The sequence below is a fragment of the Coregonus clupeaformis genome, chromosome 1 (assembly GCF_020615455.1).
Source record: "Coregonus clupeaformis isolate EN_2021a chromosome 1, ASM2061545v1, whole genome shotgun sequence".
Lineage (NCBI taxonomy): Eukaryota > Metazoa > Chordata > Actinopteri > Salmoniformes > Salmonidae > Coregonus > Coregonus clupeaformis.
Window position 1 is genome coordinate 81,792,663 of NC_059192.1, and position 18,987 is coordinate 81,811,649.

Consider the following 18,987-nt stretch of genomic DNA (forward strand, 5'->3'; position numbering starts at 1 on the left):
TTACTCTCTCTATTAGCAAAGGAACACAGAGTTAAATGACTCCAGAAATAATAGTTTAATAAGCGAAGTTCCAGATGTGCACTGCATCGCTCTATGTGTTACTACAACTACAAGTCCAGATGTACAGTACAGAACTGCTGACATGAAGCATGTTTAAATTCAGCGGTACAGTAGCACCCCTTTTAGCCAAACAACGGCACATTGACATGACAACGCATCAGTTTGACACAGGCGTTCTGGCAAATGTGACTTAATGCCTGCTGTTGGAGATGGTTAGGGCAGAACTCCCTTCCCTGGAGTCCAGCTAGAACTTGCTGGAAATTCCGGTTGCAAACTGAAGTATCATCTAACGACCGAGAGCCCAAGAGAAACATTTTCTACTTTTCACATGTTGTCCGCTATTTCAAGCGGTGAACGTTTCCTACACATATGGAATAGACATATAGTTTGACTTCATCCCCTGCATCATTTCTCATTAATACTGTCAACAACATAAGGAACATATAACAAAATATTCAACACCAATTCGATATAAAATGTGAAGTCTATATTGCACTGGCAGTTAGTGGCTAGTGAATCGAGCAAAAAGAGCTGTTCATTTTATGCTCTACCTTAATTCTAATGACAGACAGAATAAATTATGAGTTTTTGACAGGAGAGATATTACATTTCAGTACAATTCACTTTGTGACATTTGCCAAAGTTTGCATGTTTATGACCCATGTATTAATATATGCCATGTGTGTTTATGACCCATGTATGTTTTCTTTTAGATATGTTTCTTGTGCACTAGGATGTCCATACGAGGGACCCATTGATCCCACTAAAGTTGCAGAGGTAAGACACAACTTCTGCATTGCCTACTTTATATGTGTACATGTAATCTAAACAATGTCAAATCTCCATAAGGATCGTTTTTATTTTCTAGACAAAGAGAAAACATTCAAATGTCTGTAATGCTGTAGCTATGAGCTCCTGTCTGTTTCTCCTGTATGTTCAAGGGACTTGTTTTGTTAAGTTGCTCTATTCTTGGCTGTAGGTGGTGAAGAGGTTGTATGAACTGGGCTGCTATGAGGTGTCTCTGGGGGATACTATCGGTGTGGGGACCCCAGGCTCCATGGCCAAGATGTTACACAGCGTCATGAAGGAGGTACCCAGCAGCGCTCTGGCCGTTCACTGCCACGACACCTACGGCCAGGCCCTGACCAACATCCTAACTGCACTGCAGGTAACCACTGACAGTAAGGCGCAATATGGTTTATGTCAATCATGTTATTTTTTGGAGACCCTGATAAACTAACTACATACGTTCTTTTTTTTTTTAAGTAACAATGTGGCAATGTGACATTATCAAGTGTCGGCCATAGATGGTATCATAAATGATTTTGTGTGCCAAACTTATGTGCTCAGTTTTATGTGAGAATTGAGGAGGCATTGTTTGCGTGACTGAAAATATATTAATAAATAGCAAAAACAAAGGTATATGTTACAATACGACATATGAAAATAGGAGAGGACATATCACTCAATTTGGAATTGGGAACATGATCTGGGAGTCCCCTACAAAGGAAAATAATACAAAAACTGCCCACCCCAAAAAATCCCAGAATCATAATGAACATAAGATAGGTCTACTGGGCTCTCCTATTACCAGCACCTACATTAAAGAGAATAAAAGAGTCTTTCACGGATCATTAATAAAGCTTTATCCTTTCCTTAGACCACAAAATCTAATTAAGTTGTACAAAAGCTTCCTGTAATAGTCCTCTTTCTATGGTGTTTTTCACCACCTCTCTGGAGGGAACCTATAACCTGAGAGTCAGTCGGGACATAAACCAGTGGTAATGTAGACATGGCTGTATCAGTTCTCTGGGGCGCCCATTGTGCTCTGTCTACCAGTTTGTCATCCTCGGCAGTGGAGGGATGCTCTTGGGGGCTGGGTGGGTCAGCAGATGTGAGGGTGTCCACACAAAGGCTCACCTATTCGGTGTCTGTTTCACATGACAGTGCCCTGGCCTTGACAAAGGTACTGAGTGCGAGGGGGGAGACAGGCCAGCCCTGAGGGGCTCCCAACTCATCTGTCGCTTGGCTGTTGAACTATCTGACAATGCTGCACTTAAAAGGCACAGGGAAAATGATCCTTTCATTGGCCCGCTAAGAAACACATGGCAAATGGAGAATGCGAAAGAAACCCGTCCTGAGCAGCAACTATGTAACTGAGACAGGCAGGATGCAGTGACTATCGCTGGATTCATTGAGATATGTGAGTCACGGTCAAGTGTGTAAGACATTTCAAAAAGAGAAAAAATCTAAATGTGAAGAATAAGGAATCATTCACTTAAAGCGGCAATCTGTGATTGCTACATCCATTTTGGGATTTATTTTTAAATGAATAATATATAGCTATTCATTCTTGAAGAATATAACTTATAAATGCATAATGAGCTTCGTTCAATTATCTTACCTCATCACAACCCAAAATATAAGCTTGTTTTACTCATTTGTTTGTAAACAAAGTAATTGTAAACAAACACTCTATAGCCTCAAAACATGGTTAAAACTATCATTTTGATTTCATGGATGGTCAGTCCTTGCTTCCATAGCTCCGTCTATGAATTTGAACATAGTTACATTTCTCAGCCCCGTCCCTCAGCTATATACCAAATCAGTGGCTTTGTTATTGTTTAAACTGCAGATTTCCACTTTAAGAAAATCTATGACCATTTCCATGGCTGTGTTGCAATCCCACTTACCCTAAGTAACCCAAAGTCTTTACTTATTAATTTATCTACTTCCATGTTCAAGGAATTGTACATGTTCACCAAACAGCTTTTTGGTTTTCATTTAAAAATAGTGTTACAACAGATCCTAATGTTGGGCACTTTTGACAAGTGGTGAGAAGAACCAGAGGGTGGGTGAAATTCCTTTCTGTGGATCACATTGAAATTGATTTATCGCAGCTGCCCAGTGACCACTGAAAATAATAACAGCAGCGTGGATATGTAGACAACCATTTGTCCTCCTCCCATCTCAACAACTTCAGTGGAAATGAAAGATTTTATCATAGACTTTTCATTACTGAGTGCCAGTAGTCCACACCACCAACTGGGAGAGAAATGAATTCCACCATACCCTGTCAGACCCTTGTTACCTCTGCTTTTGTTCATGATAAAGACATTCCATGCTCTTTGTACTTTTCGTTTGAGAAGTTCTGGGGGCCTTTGTTACGAACCCACCTTTGGTAGGTCACACAATGAGAAAGTATGTACTTTATTTTTCAGACTTTGCTGGGAAATAGATTGGATCCGGCCCAACGTTTCCATGTAAACTGCAGCTGAATGTTGGGCTATTGATAGAACTCAGTGTAGCCAGATGCTCTTGGCTGAGAATTCAGACCTGTTCTTACGGATGTAGGATCTTGCTGAGAATTTTCCTGCACCGCAGGAAATGCGGATGAGCTTTGGGATTTACATAAATTCACTGAAAACCCACACTAACACACGGTTATATTAACAGTATTTCACTTTTCATGTAGCCTACATTTGGCCAGCTAATAGCCTAACCACCGATCAAGCAACATTATGGACTAAACATTCGGTTTCTTCAGGATTATTTTGCTGTGACAATATAGATCAAATTAAGATCCTACATCTGTACTCACGGTTAGCTCCTCTACACTAAGCAAAGCAAGTCTGAGCCAAAGCTCATTGACAGGGCTTTAATCTTGTGACTCTCTCTAAATATTTAGTGGAAAGTATGGATGTTATTCTGATAATGGGTGTAAGTGGGTCAGTAAGGGACACCATTCCATCTTGTCCAATACTTCTAAATACTCTAGATGAGTGTTTTACAAATGGTGGCTTGAGAGACCCACTAATGGGTTGTAGCTAATTCCTGCTGGGTAGTGGTTTGTGCCAGGGTCCAGGATAGAGATGTTTATGTTTACTTGTGGTTTACAAGAAACCTCCCAAAGCTTTAGATGGTCCCAGAACCAAAGCGTTTGAGAACCACTAGTGACAGAGACAAAGTTGTAATTAGAATGATAATGTTTCATAACCATGGTTATGACAAATCAAACAGGCATGTTGTCCAATAAAACGTATAGTTTTGAGTTAACCCATACAATCCAGAGGACAGTACATTTGAGCTGTGTAGGTATAAAGTTGAGCGTCATTAAAGTGAAGTGAGATGGGTGTAAAGACCTGTCAGTGGTAAACAAAAAGAATGGCTTGTGATCTGGCAACATTGCCGACATGACAGACTACAAGGAACTCCCATTTAATTGCCTGCTGAGGATATTAGCTTATTAGAAAAGGCCTGTGCCCTAGAGCGTGGTGCAGGAGTCAGTGTATGTGCCAGGTGATGAAAGCCAGTAACTTGGTGGAAAATATTCCTCTCCATGTGCGCTTGAGATCAAGGGCTGGATTCAATCCGTATCAGAAGTATCAAGGAAGATCCACTTAATAGCTCAATTTAGATTTAAAGGCAATGTTCCCGCGTTCCCAGAGACTGCATTCACGCTAAACGTTGCATATGTCTGCTCAATTGGAAATTACCTTTATATTTTAATGGGGATCTTCCACGATACGTCCGTAATGCAGATTGAATCCAGCCCCAAGACAACTTTCCCCTCTGCATGGTCTCTTTAGAGCACGAACACATAAAGAAATGGTGCCTTATTAAAGAGTAAAGCACTATCAATTAATCAACATTATGTTAACATGAGGTGCTTGCTGCATCCCAAGGTGGAAAATGTGTATTTTCATATTCTAAAAACCATGCATATTAAAGTAAACTCTACAAACAACAAAGGATAGATTGGCACAGGAAGTGGTTTAGCCCATGAGGCAGGTGAATTTAGTATTTATTGAATTTAGTGTGACTTACTCCTTCAGCTTACTGTACAAACCTTGGTAGTCAAATGCTTTGAGTGGTTTCTAATGTAAGAGGTGCTTTCTTTAAGAGTGAGGTCTCTACCTGGCCAATGACCTCCATAGTCCAACAAGACAATAGACGGTTTTCATGCTTTAAGGTCTTCTTAGTAATCCATGTATGTTTTTGTCTACCTCCCTATTAGCCACAAATATCAAGGAAGAGGTTGTGGCTTTACAGTGGCAGGACTTATTTATTGCTGGAAAGGGCTGCTCCAGGTTAAAAATGGGTCAGCCTTGCAAGCTACCATTGAATACAATCTCCTTCAGTTCCACAGTTTATGTAGAGAAATGTCAAGGCTGAGTTGGCGAAACCTTGCTGCCTCAAACCCTTCAATGAACATACCCTTTCTGCCCCAACTGACGCACGGCCACACTTAAAACAAACAATACTGGATAAGAGTGTGGCCATCTCTCAAGTTGTTCACTTACAGTGTATAAACTGCCTTCCATAATCCCATATCATGTGATGTGAACAGCCAGAGCACACTATAAAGTTTATTTTGCCAGGAATGCATTGTTTTTATACGTCCATGGCTCACTGAATGTGGCTCTTTAACAGCCAGTCCACATCTGGTTTCTGAGCTGTGAGAGGCTAATTGAACGCTGGCAATTTGGACTTTCTGACCACCAGTCCCTGTGCGTATTGCGTCCCATAGAGCAGCAGGAATCAGACGTGCTGTCGAAAGGGATCGCTGTGCTCTTGGTGTACCCTGGTCCACCAGAGACCCTCTGGCACACTCACAGTTAGCGGCAGAATGCGAGAGGTTTGGCACGGTAAATTACAACTCTGTGTTTACACAACAAAAAAAGTCTGCCCAGTACAATATCCTGCCCTGGAGTTAACTAAGGTCTGGAAATCTCTTGCGCAGTGCACACCGGAGTGGATCACCTTAGCCAACACAAACAGCAATTACAGGCGGCTGAGACAGGCCCAGGATGAAATAGACCCTTTTCTCTGAGAAAAGGCACCAATTAGGAACATTGTTCAGAGAGTAAACGGTGCTTCCATTATTGTTGTTTGCTTGGGTCTGTCCCCCAGGGAGAGAAGTCCTTCATGGTTTCAGTCTGTGTCCCTGTGCCACAGCAGGGTCAGTGGGAGGATAAGCGCGTTAATTTTGTCTCACCGTGGGATCCTCTGACATCTGGCTCTGCCACGGAAGCAGGAAAAGGTCTTTAATATTCTCCTGATGGTCGTTGTTATATGTGGAAAACCTTTTGGATAATTTTATCTGCGATGCTTCTGAAAAATAGATGCTTGGCTTCATAATTTGTCCCGATGAAGACGCAAGGTTCCAAGGCTGTTGTAAATAACCTGATGGCTTTGAGGCCTGAGGTCCTCAGAGGCATATCATTAGTCGTTTTCCCCCATCCTGAAAGTAACAAGCGAAGCTGTGTAGGCAGGCCTACAACGTTTTTATCACATGGCAGTTGATAAGCTGTAGAAAACTCAGGTTCTCTATTGGAGCATATAAATCATGTTTAAAAGCCAACATAAAAACATCTGGTAAAACGTATCTATGGTTCATAATGTCTTAATGAAACGTAAAGGTATTCGACAAGAATAATTAAACTTATCTGGCAGACTGAAGATGTTTTTATGTCATCAACATTTTGGACGAAGCAAGCTCATGATCTTTTTCTGAAAGGCAGGGTTAACATTTAATGGAAGACAAATTAGCAAAGTGGATTGAAGGCAAATGGGCACACCACATCATTTAAACATGGAAATTGGGGTAATATTTGGTTGAGACATTGATCAGCCAGAAGTTTGTTGAATTCCCAATGTGTTATCACTGCGCTTTCAACCATTTAAAAGCACAACAAAGTTCAAATGGGAATACAATGTCAGATATTTTGTATTTACAGTATACAACAACATAATGTGTTATCACTGTGCTTCATCTAATAGCACAACCAAATGACCTGGATTGCAGTTGAGATTACATTAAATTAAAAGTAGCCTACATATAGTGCAAGTGATCAATGCTGGTCGAGCATATAGCAATTGTAAAGATCTCCACAGACCTGCAACCTTTGCATGCTATCTTGAACATGCACTATGATTACATAAGAAGACATTTATAGTTACAGTAGGCTAACTTCAAAATATGGCCATAGATGTTACTCATTTTAAGGTTGAATAAATACGGTTGACAACCAAATATCAACATTTCTAATGCTTGGATAGTTTCATCTGAGCCACTGGCTTAATCCTATTCTATAACTTTTATTTTTGGTTTAGCTGGAGAGGTGAATGCAACATATGCTTTGTTAACTTGTTGACAACTCAATAGGCTATTTACTGGATTGCAAAAGTGATATTGAATTGTGTTTAGTTGTCAACGCAACCAAGTATCAACATTTGAAGGAGATATTTATTTTGTGCCACTGACATGTCTGGCTTTAATTCCAGTTAATAATTGATATGTTGGATTCATGTTTCCATCTCAACCAATAATCAAAGTTAAAGAATAGTGCTAAATCAAATAAAATGTTATTTAAAGTGCATTTAAAGTTGTATTTTATTTAGTTTTTCGTCCTATTATTTAACTTTGATTTTTGGTGAGATGGAGATGTGAATCCAACATATCAATTATTAATATGTATACAAATTGGAATTAAAGCCAGACTAAGTCAGTGGCACAGATGGAACTATCCAAGCAGAAATGTTGACATTTGTTTGCATTGACAACCAAACACAATTCAATGTCCAGTTGGTCTACAAATTAATAATTAATATGTTGGATTCATGTCTCCAGCTCAACCAAAAAAACAAAGTTAATGAATAGGACTAAATCTATTTCTAACCAAACTTTCAATGCACTATAAATAAAGTTTGATTTGATTTAGTCTAATTCTTTAACTTAGAGTTTTGATTAAGATGGATTTAATTAGATTTATTAGGATCCCCATTAGCCAACGCCAATGGCGACAGCTAGTCTTACTGGGGTCCGACATACAGTGGGGAAAAAAAGTATTTAGTCAGCCACCAATTGTGCAAGTTCTCCCACTTAAAAAGATGAGAGAGGCCTGTAATTTTCATCATAGGTACACGTCAACTATGACAGACAAAATTAGAAAAAAAAATCCAGAAAATCACATTGTAGGATTTGTTATGAATTTATTTGCAAATGATGGTGGAAAATAAGTATTTGGTCAATAACAAAAGTTTCTCAATACTTTGTTATATACCCTTTATTGGCAATGACACAGGTCAAACGTTTTCTGTAAGTCTTCACAAGGTTTTCACACACTGTTGCTGTTTTTTTGGCCCATTCCTCCATGCAGATCTCCTCTAGAGCAGTGATGTTTTGGGGCTGTCGCTGGGCAACACGGACTTTCAACTCCCTCCAAAGATTTTCTATGGGGTTGAGATCTGGAGACTGGCTAGGCCACTCCAGGACCTTGAAATGCTTCTTACGAAGCCACTCCTTCGTTGCCCGGGCGGTGTGTTTGGGATCATTGTCATGCTGAAAGACCCAGCCACGTTTCATCTTCAATGCCCTTGCTGATGGAAGGAGGTTTTCACTCAAAATCTCACGATACATGGCCCCATTCATTCTTTCCTTTACATGGATCAGTCGTCCTGGTCCCTTTGCAGAAAAACAGCCCCAAAGCATGATGTTTCCACCCCCATGCTTCACAGTAGGTATGGTGTTCTTTGGATGCAACTCAGCATTCTTTGAGTTTTGACCAAAAAGTTCTATTTTGGTTTCATCTGACCATATGACATTCTCCCAATCCTCTTCTGGATCATCCAAATGCACTCTAGCAAACTTCAGACGGGCCTGGACATGTACTGGCTTAAGCAGGGGGACATGTCTGGCACTGCAGGATTTGAGTCCCTGGCGGCGTAGTGTGTTACTGATGGTAGGCTTTGTTACTTTGGTCCCAGCTCTCTGTAGGTCATTCACTAGGTCCCCACTTGTGGTTCTGGGATTTTTGCTCACCGTTCTTGTGATCATTTTGACCCCACGGGGTAAGATGTTGCGTGGAGCCCCAGATCGAGGGAGATTATCAGTGGTCTTGTATGTCTTCCATTTCCTAATAATTGCTCACACAGTTGATTTCTTAAAACCAAGCTGCTTACCTATTGCAGATTCAGTCTTCCCAGCCTGGTGCAGGTCTACAATTTTGTTTCTGGTGTCCTTTGACAGCTCTTTGGTCTTGGCCATAGTGGAGTTTGGAGTGTGACTGTTTGAGGTTGTGGACAGGTGTCTTTTATACTGATAACAAGTTCAAACAGGTGCCATTAATACAGGTAACGAGTGGAGGACAGATGAGCCTCTTAAAGAAGAAGTTACAGGTCTGTGAGAGCCAGAAATCTTGCTTGTTTGTAGGTGACCAAATACTTATTTTCCACCATAATTTGCAAATAAATTCATAAAAAATCCTACAATGTGATTTTCTGGATTTTTTTTTCTCAATTTGTCTGTCATAGTTGACGTGTACCTATGATGAAAATTACAGGCCTCTCTCATCTTTTTAAGTGGGAGAACTTGCACAATTGGTGGCTGACTAAATACTTTTTTTCCCCACTGTATAACAAAAAATACATTACAGACAAAATACTTTACAATTTACATACATTTAAAAACATGAACATGTAGGGTGTGTGTGCATCTATCAGTTACACATATATGTCAGTACATACACAAAACAAGTAGGTCACATGGGGGAGAGGCATTGTGCCATGAGTGTTGCTTTATTTGTTTTTTTAAACCAGGTTTACTGTTCACTTGCACTATATAAGATGGAAGGGAGTTCCATGCACTCATGGCTCTGTATAACACTGTAGGTTTCCTTGAATTTGTTCTGAATCTGGGGACTGTGAAAAGAGCCCTGGTGGCATGTCTGGTGGGGTAAGTGTGTGTGTCGGTGCTGTGTGGAAGTTGACTATGCAAACAATTTGGAATTTACAACACATTAATGTTTCTTAGAAAAACAAGACGTGACGCAGTCAGTCTTTCCTCAACTCTTAGCCAAGAGAGACGGGCATGCATAATATTAATATTAGCCCTCTGATTACAATGAAGAGCAAGACGTGCCGCTCTGTTGGAGATGGAGACATGAATCCAACATATTAATGATTAACTTGAAGGTTAAATTTGAAATCAACCAAAGTTTGAAACCTTAGGCCTATATGTATTGTCTATTGTTAGTTGAACCCTGGGTTGAATTGAAACAATAGCTGTTGATAACTTTTCAACTTAACTTATGACTTATAAAGTATGGTTACATTTCATTTGCACTGTTAAACCTACCCTTTGGAATGACTTCGATAGCAACAGTGAACACATTTCGTTTTTAAGAGATCTCTCAATAATCATTCTCACGATAGCACATTGGTAGTAGTCATTGACAAATATCAAAGCTAAGGCTGGGTTAAATCTTTGGATGGGAGACCAAATTAATAGCTGTAGATAGATCAACTTTCCAGTAGGAGGTGCTGCCAAGCCTATTGTTTTTTTTCTGATAGTGGATGTAACTTTGGAGATCTGACGTTGTTTAAAAGGTACAAATTCAAGGTTTGTCTATGTTAAAAATGGGTTACAATGATGACAATCCTGTGGTTGAAATTTCACCCTCAAATTTCACCCTCAAAACAACAGTTTACGTATACTTTTTTCAAATCCAATGTATTTTCCATGTAGATTCCACGTCACAATGCGTTGATAAATTACTTTGAAACAACGTTGATTCAACCATTTTGTAGTCTTCATAACTTGGAATGTAATAATTGTCACTCTCAGCTCTACTTAGGCCTACTGTCTCCTTTGCTTACGTCTGAAGGGACAACATTTCGCTATGCCTTTTTGCGCTCTTTATACGGAGATGTTGCAAGCAGATTCTTCTCCCCAGGACCACATGAGGTGGATGTTTTGGGAATGTTTTACAGCGATAAAGCATTTTTTCCCTCTGCAACACTGAAGTTCAACCATAAAACAGTAAGCCTATCCCTTGCTAAGCAACATTTTCTGGCTGTTTGGTACCGTGGTCCAACAAAAGCGCAGACATGCAGGGGAACAACCCACAACGCATCATTAATTCTCATATGGAGGCCAGACACTTGGTAGCCAGGCAGTAAAAAGCATTTCCCCACAGAAAGTTGAACTCTCTATGACAATTACTTTTATTGTGGACATTGCATGAACCAAATTGAACTCGGAGACGTTAAACAAAACATATGGGTGCATTCTATTTATTCAGGACATGGAAAAGACTGAGACATTGTGCTCAAGGACATCAGAGGGTGTCATTGAAATTGAGTTATAGCCTTGAATTTAAACAACCCCTTTTTCAAAGCTTTTTCAAAGCTTACACACCTTTGGAATTACCCATTTAGAAATGTACCATAAGGAGAAGGCTAATTATCCAGTGAATGGATTGTAACAAGAGAAGTGTTGTTACAATTGAGTAACACTTGTTGTATATGAAGATATGTGCTAGTAACAAAAAGGTATGTATGCAAATGTATATTTTGTGAGGTGGTGCAGAAAAACACAAGTTACCATGAGGATCAGAAAACATGACACAACAATCTGGAATTTTCTGCATTTACAAAGTCTGCTATTACCAAAAACATGCCGCAAATGATGTGCCACTGCTTTAGTATGACAAAGAGGATGAGTAAGCTGAACTGTGGGGGGACACCAGGCTGTTGCGCCCACTCATCTCCGAGAAACGAAGCCACAGTTCTCCTAACTGGCCGTAAAAAAATCACCACAACCCTGGCAGGGCACACTGTACCAACACATTACAATACAGGAGAACAGGGGACATTGTTCGGCATGGGATTTTACCTTCTGCTTGCCCTGTCCGTGTGGTTACTGAATGTCTCTCCTGTCTGTATGTCTACCTCAGATGGGGATTTGTACAGTGGACTCGTCTGTAGCAGGTCTGGGAGGGTGCCCATATGCCCAGGGTGCCTCTGGCAACGTGTCAACAGAAGATGTTCTCTATATGCTCCATGGGATGGGCATTAAAACCGTGAGTGTCGCTTCACATAACCTGAAAATAGACTTTTAAAACAGCTTTGTAATCCCTAGTGATATACAGCTCACCCCCCCATTCATCTGAGAAAGCTTCAAACATAGGATAGGGTCTTGTTTAAATGAGATGTACGTAAAGTGATTTTTTCATAACTTTCATGTGTATGGGTAGGCCTGCTGTTTCTTTTGCAATTGCTCCCCCTGCTGGCAGGGTAGCATTCTTGCTTCTTTGATCCCTTGTTTCTTTCATTCCAGGGAGTGGATCTCTCCAAAGTAATCGAGGCAGGTGACTTCATCTGCAAAGCCTTAAACCGCAAGACCAACTCCAAGGTAGCCCAAGCAAGAGGCGATTACTCCAAGCATTGCTGCATGAAGAAGATAAAAACTTGACACCTTTCCCTTTTGAACAGTGTTTATTCCTGTTGATGCTACATATAGATTGCAAATTACGCTATACAAAATGCACTATACTTATATTTTTTTACAAAAATGTATAGCCATTTAGCAGAGGCACTTCATTAAAGCATTGCTGGATAAGGCCTACTAAATTCAATAAATAACTAAACTTTTTAAACCAAATAAGTTGGTTAATAACTTTCACGTATAGTCTGTCTGATAGGAGGTAAAAGAGAGAGATGACTCCTCACTAAGTTGTGAAAGTTATTCATGATGTTTCTGTGGGGGTCTCTTCCCATTCATTTCCGGCTCAATGTGGTTACAATTAGACAAGGGGACCTGAGAGGGTCAAGGGAGTCCTGCTGGGTTTAAAACCAGTGTGGGTCGATCATTATCTCCCTCAAAATGTATTTTCATTTCCTAAGTCCCTTGCTCTGTCAAGATGGAAGTATGGATGTGAAATATGTATATGTTTTTTCTCTCTTCATCCTTCTCACCAGTGCATGACCCCATTCCATAAGTTGGATCAGGTCGAAACCATAGAGATGGTCGAAACCATTCATTTTATTCTGTAGAGTTAAATGGACTGCAGTCGGCGACTTTATGTTTAACTATTGTTTGTGCAATAGTCAGAAGGGACACATGTTTTTTAGCTGGTGAAGTCTCTAAACCTCTACCTTTGGTTGAAGTAGGCCTTCTGAACATATCTCTAAGAACACTAACAATATAAAATATTGGTGAATTAAATCCCTACATTAACTTAGCTGTATAACAAAGCATGTAATCTCCCTTCCACTAGACAGTCCTCCTTCTTAAACGCCTTACTCTTGCAAATAATTTGAGCAAATGTCAATATCCATGAGTAAAGTATTTTATTAATTTGCTTTTTAATAGTAATGAATGTAGTAATATGTATTACGTGAGTATTATGTATTATGTGACAAAGTAGTAATAGTAAATATGTGAATATGATGTATTATGTGACAAAGTGCTATGTGACAACGTACTATAATAATAAGTCATATATTGACCAAATGCCTTCGGAAAGTCTTCAGACCCCTTGACTTTTTCCACATTTTGTTAGGTTACAGCCTTATTCTAAAATTGATTAAATTGTTTTTTTCCCTCATCAATCTACACATAATACCCCATAATGACAAAGCAAAAATAGGTTTTTATAAATGTTTGCTATTTTATATTTAAAAATAAATAAAAACATTTACATAAGTATTCAGACCCTTTACTTAGTACTTTGTTGAAGCACGTTTGGCAGCGATTACAGCCTAGAGTCTCTCCCATTCTTCTCTGCAGATCCTCTCAAGCTCTGTCAGGTTGGATGAGGCCACTGTGTTCTTGGGGACCTTCAATGCTGCAGACATTTTTTGGTACCCTTCCCCAGATCGGTGCCTTGACACAATCCAGTCTCGGCACTCTACGGACAATTCCTTCGACCTCATGGCTTGGTTTTTGCACTGACATGCACTATCAACTGTGGGACCTTATATAGACAGGTGTGTGTCTTTCCAAATCATGTCCAATCAATTTAGTTTACCACTGGTGGACTCCAATCAAGTTGTAGAAACATCTCAAGGATGATCAATGGAAGCAGGATGCACCTGAGCTCAATTTTGAGTCTTATAGCAAAGGGTCTGAACACTTATGTAAATAAGGTATTTCTGTTTTTAATGTTTGGTACATTTGCAAAAATTGCTAAAAACCTGTTTTCGCTTTGTCATTATGGGGTATTGTGTGTAGATTGCTGAGGAATTTAGAATAACGGTGTAACGTAACAAAATTTGGAAAAAGTCAAGGGGTCTGAATACTTTCTGAAGGTACTGTATGTAGTGCCTTTATTCTATGGGTTCATCTTGCAAGTAGGGAGCAACATATATTATCAATTAAATAAAGAGTTAATAGTTAATTAAGCAACAAGGCCCGAGAGGGTATGGTACAGTGGGGAAAAAAAGTATTTAGTCAGCCACCAATTGTGCAAGTTCTCCCACTTAAAAAGATGAGAGAGGCCTGTAATTTTCATCATAGGTACACGTCAACTATGACAGACAAATTGAGTAAAAAAATTCCAGAAAATCACATTGTAGGATTTTTTATGAATTTATTTGCAAATTATGGTGGAAAATAAGTATTTTGTCACCTACAAACAAGCAAGATTTCTGGCTCTCACAGACCTGTAACTTCTTCTTTAAGAGGCTCCTCTGTCCTCCACTCGTTACCTGTATTAATGGCACCTGTTTGAACTTGTTATCAGTATAAAAGACACCTGTCCACAACCTCAAACAGTCACACTCCAAACTCCACTATGGCCAAGACCAAAGAGCTGTCAAAGGACACCAGAAACAAAATTGTAGACCTGCACCAGGCTGGGAAGACTGAATCTGCAATAGGTAAGCAGCTTGGTTTGAAGAAATTAACTGTGGGAGCAATTATTAGGAAATGGAAGCCACTGATAATCTCCATCGATCTGGGGCTCCACGCAAGATCTCACCCCGTGGGGTCAAAATGATCACAAGAACGGTGAGCAAAAATCCCAGAACCACACGGGGGGACCTAGTGAATGACCTGCAGAGAGCTGGGACCAAAGTAACAAAGCCTACCATCAGTAACACACTACGCCGCCAGGGACTCAAATCCTGCAGTGCCAGACGTGTCCCCCTGCTTAAGCCAGTACATGTCCAGGCCTGTCTGAAGTTTGCTAGAGTGCATTTGGATGATCCAGAAGAGGATTGGGAGAATTTTCATATGGTCAGATGAAACCAAAATAGAACTTTTTGGTAAAAACTCAACTCGTCGTGTTTGGAGGACAAAGAATGCTGAGTTGCATCCAAAGAACACCATACCTACTGTGAAGCATGGGGGTGGAAACATCATGCTTTGGGGCTGTTTTTCTGCAAAGGGACCAGGACGACTGATCCGTGTAAAGGAAAGAATTAATGGGGCCATGTATCGTGATATTTTGAGTGAAAACCTCCTTCCATCAGCAAGGGCATTGAAGATGAAACGTGGCTGGGTCTTTCAGCATGACAATGATCCCAAACACACTGCCCGGGCAACGAAGGAGTGGCTTCGTAAGAAGCATTTCAAGGTCCTGGAGTGGCCTAGCCAGTCTCCAGATCTCAACCCCATAGAAAATCTTTGGAGGGAGTTGAAAGTCCTTTGGAGGGAGTTGTTGCCCAGCGACAGCCCCAAAACATCACTGCTCTAGAGGAGATCTGCATGGAGGAATGGGCCAAAATACCAGCAACAGTGTGTGAAAACCTTGTGAAGACTTACAGAAAACGTTTGACCTGTGTCATTGCCAACAAAGGGTATATAACAAAGTATTGAGAAACTTTTGTTATTGACCAAATACTTATTTTCCACCATAATTTGCAAAAAAAATCATTAAAAATCCTACAATGTGATTTTCTGGATTTTTTTTTCTTCATTTTGTCTGTCATAGTTGACGTGTACCTATGATGAAAATTACAGGCCTCTCTCATCTTTTTAAGTGGGAGAACTTGCACAATTGGTGGCTGACTAAATACTTTTTTCCCCCACTGTATATGGCCAATATACCACGGCTAACGGCTGTTCTTATGCACAACACAACACAGAGTGCCTGGATAGGACCCTTAGCCGTGGTATATTGACCATATACCACAAACCCCCGAGGTGCATTATTACTATTATAAACTGGTTACCAACGCAATTAGAGCAGTAAAAATAAATGTTTTGTCATACCTGTGGTATACCATGGCTGTCAGACAATCAGCATTCAGGGCTTGAACCACCCAGTTTATAATAGCTAATAAATTGTTAGAAAGGTGGTTTTAGTAAGTCTGATAATTTTTGCAAACCAAGGTAACATACATAATGGTATCCCAATACTTGGATTGGAGAAAATATCAACAGAAATACACTAAAGAGTGTTGTGGTAAACCACTGTTAATCCAACATGTTTACAACATGTTTACAGAAGTTGTTTACAGAGCAAGATTACTGTAGGTTTCAGATTACACATGACATTCTAAACTCTCATTAAAGTGCTGCCTGCATACGGCCCCTACAGCCCAACCTTTCCCCTACATGAAGACAATTGTTATTGTAATCTTGCGAGAATATTGTATTACTTTAATAATTATTTTACTTAAGATAAGTCCAAACATTTAGTACCCTTTACATATGTTCCTGTAAGAGTATCTACTTGATCACAGGATAAAACATACAATCGTTGTTTAATACGCATTACCAAAATATTTTATGAATATTAGAATATAATATTTTTTCCCCATTGCTTATGGGGGCTTAAGGAGACACATCATACATTTTGTAGACATCTGGATTAAGGTGTTGTGGTTCAATGAAAAGGGGGACATGACAAAGCAATGCATCTTATCAGACTTGAGACAGGGTAAAGACATGACCTTAAACATAAACATCTGCTACATACCAACATCAGCCCTCATTTATCAACCTAATTATGCAATTCTCTAACACAGTCTGTATACATGTAGCCAGCTAGCATTTTGCAAATATAATTAACTAATGGTAAGACATTACACGTATTGTATAATACAACAAAGATCTTGCTGTCTTTGCTCCCTTGGGAAAATTGGATGGTTAGCGTTTATTCTACAGTCTGCTACTTACAAGGTTTTTAATTTTCTTTGAAAGACGTCACGTAACACATCTCTTTGAAATAAGTAGCAATGCAAGCTACAAGGTCCTTGTTACTTCATAAAATACCAGGTAAAAATTAGCTGAAACAAGTCTGTAAAAAAAGTATGATTATTTTTCTTATAATTAGGCTGAATCAGCTCTACAGCATTGGAGTGACAATAGAGGCAGGGGAGAAAAAAATAACTTAATAGTGATGACTCAATATTTGACCATCATTGCCTTGTTGACTTAACCAGTTGTATGATGTCACTTACTAACTGTGTTCCACACCACTTATGAGAGTGCTATCCGCTTTTTCCAGGAGTAATCACGTGAACTATGCCACTGTGTTTTGACACTCACGCAAGCAAGTATCCTGGGCTTATGACCGTACATTTGTTTTAAATGCACAAAATTATCTTAATACTGAGTCATGTTTTGGCATATTAGTATAACTAAGTAAAGGTTGAGGAAAATATTATTTTCAAAAGCCATTAGATACCAACAAATCTAAATTAGACAGGTTCTGTATTATCATAAGACATATAACATTGCAGTGAGGTGGGTTGCAGGAAAGTATATTTAGTTAACGGATGGAAAGTGAGATTGAGAAATATATACGAAAATATATAGGAAAAAGACAAACAAAAAAAAGGCTATTTACATGAGGACACTATAGAAAACACGAACGCACTGCTACGCCATCTTGGAATTTTTGGTAGCAGTCAAGGCCATTCTGCACTCTGCATCTCGTCCAAGAATAAGAGCAGAATCCAGGAGACTAGTACATTCATCCATAGCACAGTCACTGCATGGTGTCTTCAGTATACCAGCATTTTGACAGGAGAGCTTCTAAATGCTGTCTGTGAATTAAAAAAGTAAATAGACATAATAAGCCACACACAAAAAAACTGCCAAAGGAGTATTACATTTACCGTACTAACTTTAGTTCATTTTGTACTTCATTGATTCCTTTTAAGTGTTGCCTATCTTGATGGTACAACTAAAAACGACATGTACTGTGTATGAGAGAAGGAGTGCACCTGTCTCAGGGAGGCATTGTGAAGTGAGTAGTTCAAGAGAGGTAACTGCCATGCACACAGACACCCTCTCATGGTAGGATATTGGTCAAGAATAGCGTGGATGGTCATGTTACAGACCTTTGAGCCTTTTATTTGGCAGCGTTCATCTAGGTATCAAGCACAAATGAGAAGAGATAGGAAAGCAGGATTTTAAAAGGCTTTTAAATAGATGCACATTTGCACTGATATGTATTCTGTGCAACAAGTGTTTTTTTTTTTCAGGCTGGGCTACCACCCACCATGTAATTGGCAAAAAAGGAATTGTTTGATTTTCTCAGAATAAACACAAATCATTTCTGGGGAGGTTTGACTTAGCTTTGTGGGAGTCCAAAGAAAGACAAACATGTAAATGTCAAATCCATTTCCCACAACAATGTAGTGTATTTCAGCTCCCTGAATTACAGTAATTGAGGATCTATTTACCCCTCCCTTGAGAGAACAATTTCATCTGCTCTAGGAAATAGCAGGTGGGAAATACATTTTTCACCTAAGACTATAGGCTTGAGGCTATTGCTTCAGTATTATTATGTTTCCTCAATATCGCACAGAGGTGGAATTGAACATTGTCTACTGTAATTTAATTTATGTTGCATGGCTTTTGATTTTATTCACTCAAATAATGGCAATATGGATAAGTCCCAGTAATCACAAAAAACAGATTAATTCCCCTACAGTAAACAATTACCTTTAGGATCACAGATATTACTGAGGGGTGTCTTCTCACAGAAATCTGACTCTGACATGCAGGTGTCCATAAAAGTCAAACTGCCTGTGGATCTGGATTAAATCTAGATGCTGGTTATCTGGTAAACAATAACACCTGGAAGATATTTACAAAAACATTTTAAGGTCAACCATTATAAAGTTATCTGCTTTGGATTTAACTCTTCTCCAACGTTGTAAGTCGCTCTGGATAAGAGCGTCTGC

General features: G+C 39.5%; 1 protein-coding gene across 1 annotated transcript in view; it reads left to right on the forward strand.

Annotated features, from left to right (window-relative positions):
- LOC121584170 (3-hydroxy-3-methylglutaryl-CoA lyase, cytoplasmic) overlaps positions 1 to 13,407 on the forward strand; it is a 31,414-nt gene extending 18,007 nt beyond the window's left edge. Inside the window, exons 6-9 of the mRNA XM_041900008.1 lie at positions 774 to 837; positions 1,040 to 1,228; positions 11,799 to 11,924; positions 12,182 to 13,407. Of these exons, the coding sequence (XP_041755942.1) occupies positions 774 to 837; positions 1,040 to 1,228; positions 11,799 to 11,924; positions 12,182 to 12,316 (514 nt within the window). The 3' untranslated portion in view covers positions 12,317 to 13,407. The remainder of the gene's footprint in view (positions 1 to 773; positions 838 to 1,039; positions 1,229 to 11,798; positions 11,925 to 12,181) is intronic.
- Positions 13,408 to 18,987: the final 5,580 nt, after the last annotated feature.